The sequence below is a fragment of the Protomyctophum parallelum genome, assembly GCF_964188405.1.
Source record: "Protomyctophum parallelum genome assembly, chromosome: 7".
Taxonomy (NCBI): Eukaryota; Metazoa; Chordata; class Actinopteri; order Myctophiformes; family Myctophidae; genus Protomyctophum; species Protomyctophum parallelum.
The window spans coordinates 34,980,412-34,988,825 of NC_139705.1; the positions used below are offsets into that span (position 1 = coordinate 34,980,412).

Here is an 8,414-nt window from a genome sequence, read left to right on the forward strand (position 1 = left end):
TGGTATGGCCACGTTGATTGGGTTGTTGCAGTTGACGCCCTAACATCCATGACTAATTTGAGGCCGTTTTGCGCAAGCCACGAGTGTCGGAGAGCGCATTTTACCGTGCTCATAATTGCAAAATTACATTGGCCACGCCTCCATCTCTTAAAATCACATGATTAAGTCATACCATATGACGTTCTAAATGGGGTCTAAAATAGACAATCTTTGTGAGCTTGCATATCTGCATTTTCATCATCATTCTTATAAGAAATGTTTCCATTAGGGACCTTTCTGCTTGTGTGGACGTAGGTGATTGGAATTGATGACGTAAGATAAGTGGGTCTGACCACATAGGTGATGCATGCCACAACTCGCCATTTGTGACGTCATGAGGTGACGTTAAGTGGTAAATAAATTTAGTCCTTAAAAAAAAGGCACGTCACAACCATAAAGTTCTCAGAGTGTAAACTAGTCTCCAAGTTACGGAACAAAGTAGAACACAAGAAAAGTATAGTCGTATACAGCAACCTTCAATTGGTTGAACGATTTGCAAATATGAACGTGAATGAAAAAAACCCATTTTTCCAATTAAGCTGCAATGATGAGAAAAAGAAAGCACCCTTACCACCTGACCCAAGAAATGCGGTTACTATAGCCATCTCCCCTCGCACCTTATTCAACATGGTAGCAGAGAGCCAGATCTATCAGACTGAAGGAGTAGAGAAATACATAGACTATCAGGTGGAGCATGAAAATGAGATTATGCAACCGGGAGATTCAATGCCATTTGTCAAGGCATTGATGACAGTCAACGCGAGGCTGAGGGAACTCTACCCAGAAAGTGAGGAGTTGTTTGACATAGTCCTGATGACTAACAGCCATGCCCAAGTTGGGGTCCGAATCATAAACAGCATTAATCATTACAATTTGACAATAGAGAGATTCTGCATGACTGGAGGGCAGAGTCCCATCGGATACCTGAAGGCTTACAATACCAACCTTTACCTTTCCAAGGACCCTGAGAAAGTCACAGAAGCAATTAAACAGGAAATTGCCGCTGCCACAATGTATTCACCAGACTATGAAAGAGAGTTGAGTGACAGCCAGTTGAGAGTGGCCTTTGACGGAGATGCTGTGCTCTTTTCAGATGAGTCTGACAAAGTCACGAAACAAGGTGGCTTGGTCCGATTCTTTGAACACGAGAAGAAAAACGAGGACATTCCTCTTGGCCAGGGTCCCCTGAAGGGTTTTCTTGAAGCCCTGGGGAAACTCCAGAAGAAGTTCTATGCTAAGGATGAGCGTAATGACTGTCCCATCCGCACTTTCCTGGTCACAGCACGCAGCGCATCCAGCTCAGGGGCCCGTGTCATTAAAACACTAAGGAGCTGGGGCCTGGAGATTGACGAGGCTCTGTTCGCGGCTGGGGCCCCCAAAGGGCCGCTCTTAAGGAAAATAAAACCCCACATCTTCTTTGATGACCAAATGTTCAACATTCAGGGGGCCAAGAAGATGGGAACCATCTCTGCACATGTACCATATGGGATTGGACAGAGGGATTATTCGCTGTCGCCGCAATCTGGACAGAGTTATCAGCAGCAGCAGAGTGGACAGAGTTATCAGCAGCAGCAGACTTACCAGCAGCCACCTGTACAAACATACCAGCAGACTGGGTCGACTTATCAGCAGCAGCCTTTTCAGCAGTCCTATCAGACGCATTTGGCACAGTGAATGATCAGCTACTCCTGAACACCCTTTCTGACATTGGCATCACTGGGACAGCACCACCACCTGACTGTTCAGACATACCAGGTTTAATGGAAAAGGTTTGCTTTCGTTTGCACAACTGGTCATCCACCTCCCAAACCTTTCACGTCTCACCCTCATTGACTTCAGGTTTCTGCCAACATCCAGTACAAAACATTGGTGTTGGAGTACAAGGCAACCAAAGGCATAACAACTCCTTACCTTCAAGACGGGGAGCCTTCTCCAAAAACAGCATGAACAATGTCTTAGACTCTGTTCCCTCCTGGCTCCCAAACTGTGGATCTGTCTTGGGAGCCTGAGAGTGAGTGTGAACTGCAGACTCACTCTCAATTGTCTCACCTTGTAACAGTTTATTTCAAGAGATGCTAGTTTACTAATTTTTTTGTTTTGTTGTTTTCTCAACCACAAATGTTAGGAATTGCCAGGTTCCGTTGTTTACCTGGAATTCTAGTTTATTTGAGGCACTACATTGTTCTCTGTGCACTGTACTTATGTACTCTAGTGCTTACTGTATATACACTAGTTCATGCTTACTCTGCCTAAATTGGTATTATAAATACCACTAGAGTAGCCAAAGGATGAGAAGTGATCAATCATGGGAGTGACCTTAGAAAATACTTTTCAGTTTGTTTATTATTACACAGGATTACACAGGAAGAAAAGAGAAGGGCCTTTTGGGTGGCGTAGGGTTACGGTACCTGTCCACCACCACCGCAGAAACGTAGTTTTTTTTACTGACATTGATGAGACAGAGAAGTTCCCCCTCCACACCAGAGTAAAATAAAATGTCATATGCAACATTGACCAGGAAGAAACTAAGACAAGAAAGGGGATGCACAGGTGTGCTCTTATACCCAGCAGTGTGCTCTTACCCCAAAAGGTCTTGAGCATGCAGTCAAAAGTCCATAAGGAAGAAACTCCTCGCTTTTTATTGAACTTTCATTTTATAATCAAAGTCAATACGGGTCATATTGGGCTGTAATTTGCCCAAAGACCAATAGACCTCCATTGAGAAGTATAGGACAAACTGAAAGCTCAGAATCAATAATGGTGTAGTTTCCTTTGGCTACATTTGGTTGTGGCATTCCGCAGCGGAATGCACAGAAAATGATCTGTGGTGAGGTTTGCCTCAACGTGGATGAAATGAAGACAAGGGCAAGGCCCCAGTGCCCGTCAGTGAGACTTTCCCCACCATATGTATATAGGCTCTGTAATAGAGTCGAGCCATCTACAAACATCTGTCCGTCTCTGTTTATTTGTTTGTCTGTCTGTCTGTCCAGAACCAATCCCGCAAACTGCTGTACCTATTAGTGCCGTATTGTGCATACTGTCAATAGGCCAAGGAAATACCTTTTTTCAAATAGTTTTCTATATATATTTTATTCACATTTTTATGTCAAAAGACATTTTTCAATGAAGAGGCCCTATGCTACCGTTTTGTAATTACAATGTTAATATAGACTTTTATTTTTCTTATGTAACCATCATGTGTATTTGCTGACCATAAAATTAAATGGAAGAATCCTTGCTCAGATTTGGAGTTCTACTTCATAGATATGTCATAGACGATTAATGTCGATATCCACATCCGCTTTGTTTTTGTTTCTACAATGAGGAAAATGGGTCTGTGTGTCCTACCTAGCCTGATCTTGCAAACTTCTGTACCTGATCAGCACCAGGTCTGTTGTCCTTGTCAGTAGACCAAGTAAGTACCTCCACACATTTCTTTCCCCACATCTGTGGCCAAATAGCACTAACAGGGCGTTGTACAACATTTAGAATTTTAGTTATTTTGGGGTGCTAGCCCCTCCTATGCACAGCTTGTACCACGGAATGCGATGATGTATGATGAGAGCGCACCTCACCTCACGCGAGTGTGATTTTTTTAAGTAGAGAGTAGTAAGTCATACAGCAGCTACAAATGATCACTTGGACAATTAGCTAAGCAGACAAATGGTAAAATTCCACTATTCACACTTTATTAAGTAAATCTTTGAGATTACATTGCATGCCAAAGCCATAATGATATTCCTGAAATTCCTTCGCTTGTCTCCACGCTTGGCTGCACGCCGCGTTAAACCACCCACAAATCTTTGAGGCGTGCTGCCCCTCCTATGCCCAGCTTTGTGTGTCTGTGTACCACGGAAATGATGTGATTGGCTGAGCACGGAATGTATGTATGATGATGTATGATGATACGAGTGCCCCTCACTTCACACAAGTGCAATTTGTGAGGGCCGCTACCCCTCCTATGTCTAGTTTTGAGGCTTTGTGCAAACACAAACACTGTGTTAACACAAACATTGAATGCCATTGACAATGAATGGCTAGTTTTGAGTGTTTGTGTAGAATGAGATTCTGTATGATGATAAGACCGCCCCTCACTTCACACAGGCGCGATTTTTTTCTTTATTTATTATTTGTATGTAGGCCTATGCAACCGACGAACCAAGGGTTTCTTACCGCAGGAATCTCATGCAATGAAAAGGCGACAAGAAAGTGTCTTGGGAGGACCAAGCTGAGTAGATATTTAAAGTTGCAGTAAGTGATTTTTTTTGTTAAAAATAGTGTTTGTTCAGTAAGAGGAGTCATCCTGTCTCCTCTTTAGTAGAAAACGGATTTATGCGTCTTAGATTTAGGCAAATTTAGGCACGCACACACAATAGTACTGTCTAAATACCAGCAGAAACTCAAACGGAGTAGTCCCATCCGAATCCCAGCACACACTCAGAGCATAGTAATGCCAGAATGCCATCACGCACAACAGAGTAGCACCGTCTGAATACCAGCACACACTCATCAAACAGAGTGGGCACGACAGTGGGTGTGATTCTTTTTTTCCTTTAAACTCTTTTGAGAGGCGCTAGCCCCTCAACGTCTGAGATTCCATCATATGGCAGCAAGTCTATGGACTTTTAATGTTTGTTTAGAGTACTTTTGACAAACATAGTGGCAGTCTATGGACTTTACAGCCGTAAACATCATGTAATGTGTCATTATCTCTTTTTGGAACAATTTGGAACGAAGTGTAGGCCTATTAAATAAACTTGTTTTTATATTTGAAAAACATATTTTCCTTTTGGCTGTTTCCTTCAGAGGTCACCACAGCGAATCGTCTGCTTCCACCCTGTCTGCTGCCTCCTCTTCTTTCACACCAACTAACTTCATGTCCTCTTTCAATACATCCATAAATCTCCTCTTTGGTCTTCCTCTAGGCCTCCTGCCTGGCAGTTCCAAACCCAGCATCCTTCTACCAATATACTTTCTTTACATGTCCAAAGATTCCAAACCAATCTCAATCTGGCCTCTCTGGCTTTATCTCAAACATCTAACATGTGCTGTAGCCTGTCCCTCTGATGTACTCAGTCATTCCTGATCCGATCCATCCTTGTTACACCAAGAGAGAACCTAAACATTTTAGTCTCTGCTACAGGAAGCAGAGCTTTAAGTAGCAGAGACTACAGGCCCTACTTTGTCAGTGCTAAACCCCTTATCCCTAAACCCTGATTCTCGTTTCTGCACCTCTTGTCCGCACACTCTCCATTGCTCTGGAATGTTGAACCTGTATAGTGTTCCTGTTCTCATAAATACATATTTTGTCTACCATTAATCACATCACAATTGTACAATATTTTTGCTGATTATCTCCATTGGCTTATTATGTACTTTGTTTGTTAGGTTAATTAGTGTGGTTGCCTATAGGCAAGCAGACTATTTATTGTTATTGCACCCCAGCACTTAAATCGTTGATAACTCTCTATTCTCCCCTCTGATTGGCCAGCGATTCCGATTTCGGAACTCTTCCAATCCTAAGGCATTTGTGCGCTTTGCCCTCATCTGAATAGACAGCATGGTGACATACTCAACTGAACTTTTCAAATTGAACAATATTCCTATAGATATAGGCAACCACACTCGCAATTCCACAGGACTACATCTTTACTTGCGCAAGCAGAACGCGCCAGTACTGCGATCGACTGGGTATGTATGTCGGTGTTGTCCACCGGCCGATAAGGGATCGGCTGGTATATGTAGGCTATGTATGTCGGTGTTGACTTAACGTAACTTGACATAACTAAGGTACGTTTTTCGTGATCGAATGGGTATGTATGTATTTGGTTAAAATGGGTAGGGTTTAAAAAAGCATGCTCTGTTGCACTGGCCTAAAAGTGGGTCCTTAAAAACTGCTTCAACTTCTGAGATGTATGTATGTATGTATGTATTTAAAAGGGGGTATTTTTTGTAAAATCCCAGCCCACAATACCTTCATATATTTAAAAGTAATTCCAAAATAGGGTTACCAGTGAAGGGCAACATGCCTATGTATGTATGTATATGTATGTATGCATGCATGTATTTGGTTAAAATGGGTAGGGTTTAAAAAAAGGCAAAAGCATGCTCTATTGCACTGGCCTAAAAGTGGGTCCTTAAAAACTGCTTCAACTTCTGAGATGTATGTATGTATGTATGTATGTATGTATGTATGTATGTATGTATGTATGTATGTATTTAAAAGGGGGGGCTTTTTTATTCACTGGGGACTATGCAAGGCAGAGGCGTCCACCCCCCTGAGTCCAAGTTAGACTAGACCGCATACGTATGTATGTATGTATGTATGTCGGAGTTCCTTATTGGCTGTTGGTGACATAAATAGTGGTGACATAACTATGGTACGTTTCAAGGTTGGTATATATGGTCAATAACGGCTCTAAAGGATTTAGAACAGCAGTTGTTATATACATTAGTTAGTAGCAGTACTTGTGCACTCTGCTTGCGCACAAATAGGTCATGTATGGCCTACTTGTGATATTTTAAAAATAATGAGCAAAATACTATACACTCAAATGTTTTGTTCCATCAAATGTATTTAGTTCCCACTTTCAGCATTTCTTATAAACTGAATTATAAATAAAACATGACAAAAGTTCCCCAAAGCTTTTTTCCCCTGTAAAAATTATAATGAAAATTGAAAATAAATAATAAACTAACCAAGCTGGTCTCTTCAATTCAGCAGCACCAGGAAGGTTGTAAAGCACAAATGTCCCACCTTGGCACCAATACCAGTATATTAGTCAAAGCACCAGTTGCAGAGAGGAGCACATACAGTACACCTCATTTATGCCTCGTTGCATAGAGAGGAAGAATCTGACAATATCGGCCAAAATCATTTTGTGCCCCGAATTCTGATATCGGTGATATCGGCCGTTGCTGATAATCGGTCGATCCCTACTTTATTTAAATGACTAACAAATTAATGAATGATAACCCACTTCTTAAAAAACGTTTCAGGCAAGACATAAAGTTTCAATTACTGCTGCGTGCCACCTGAGCATTATTTAAACTTATACTACAGACCAGCTCACACAGAGATTGTGTGAGCTGTGGTCACTGTATTCTAGCAGTGACCACTGCTAGAATGCAGGTAAACGGTATGAGGCGAGCTGAGCTCTATATTTGGACACATTGACGATGCATCAATGCGAGGTCAGAACTAATTGTGATGTCGCCCCTGATATAAAAGCTGCTGATGGCACAGCTGCTACTCTTTGCAACATTGCTGATTTTCTTTTGTATTCATTGCATTTTATTGAATTCCGTTGGCTTGATTTTTAATTTGGCAGATTCAATTAAATTTACCAAGCGGAGGAGTAAAATCAGGCAATTAGCAATGGTGACAGATGTACAGCTGGCCATATTCACCAACATGCTTGCCGTGTCATTATTCCTGCTGGTTTTCATATACCACTACTTTGCCAACCCCAGGAGAGGGCGTTTTGGTAAGGGTGCGGTGGTAGCGTTCCTGGGTTTTGACGTTCTATGCCTTTCCTGTGCCTTTATCATATCACACTAGGTAGACCTACTCTGTTGTAGTTATCTCCACCAGGCCGGAAGTGGAGATTATGCATTTGCCCCTAGCTGTCCCGTCCGTGTGCAGCGACCACTGGACTGATCGGCCTAAGTCTTAGGCTGATTAGCAGGCCAAAAAGAGCCCCCACACCATTTGTTTTTCTTCACAAATCGGCATTATTATGGGTGGGTGGGATCAAAAGGTTTTCCCTGGATGCCCATAATGCCATGCATTCTTTCCAGCCTGACAAGATTTTCCACCATTTTCTTTTTCTTCAAAACACACACTACTACTACAGATTTTGTCCAAATCTCACACAGATCGGTACACATTACCTCTGTAGTCATGTGATCAAATCAGATCTTTCAGATTCCATTCTGATTGGCTATGATTGGCTTCCAAATTCTCCAGGAACAAAATGCCAAAAATTGAAGGGCCTCTAAACAACAATGCCAGATGCCATTTCACCCAGTAGGCCAAAGAACCACCTCACGGCTCCACCCCAAATGCTACAAATGTCACTGTTTCGGCCCAGGCCGTAGCGTAACGGTCTGGGCACCGGACTGGTAATCCAGTCGCAGTGTGCCGCGGGTTCGACTCCCGGACCCGACACGGCCTTTACTGCATGTCATCCCCCCCATCTCTCTCCCGTTTCCTGTCAGCCTACTGTCTGTCCCTTCAAAAATCAATAAAAGGCGTAAGCCACAAAAAAATATCTTAAAAAAAAAGAATATGTCACTGTTTCAATAAATTAGGCACAATCATTGCCTGTAATTGCCTCCACAAATGTGTGGATGGGGCTGATTGACACAGCCCT

The 8,414-nt window shown here is 42.4% G+C and overlaps 1 protein-coding gene across 1 annotated transcript; it reads left to right on the plus strand.

The window, feature by feature from the left end:
* Positions 1-540: 540 nt before the first annotated feature.
* Positions 541-1,713, plus strand: LOC310862051 (cytosolic 5'-nucleotidase 1A-like; the record flags this gene model as incomplete). Its single annotated transcript, XM_083769787.1, has 1 exon — positions 541-1,713. The coding sequence occupies one exon, from the start codon at positions 541-543 to the stop codon at positions 1,711-1,713; it is 1,173 nt and encodes a 390-aa protein (XP_083625913.1).
* Positions 1,714-8,414: the final 6,701 nt, after the last annotated feature.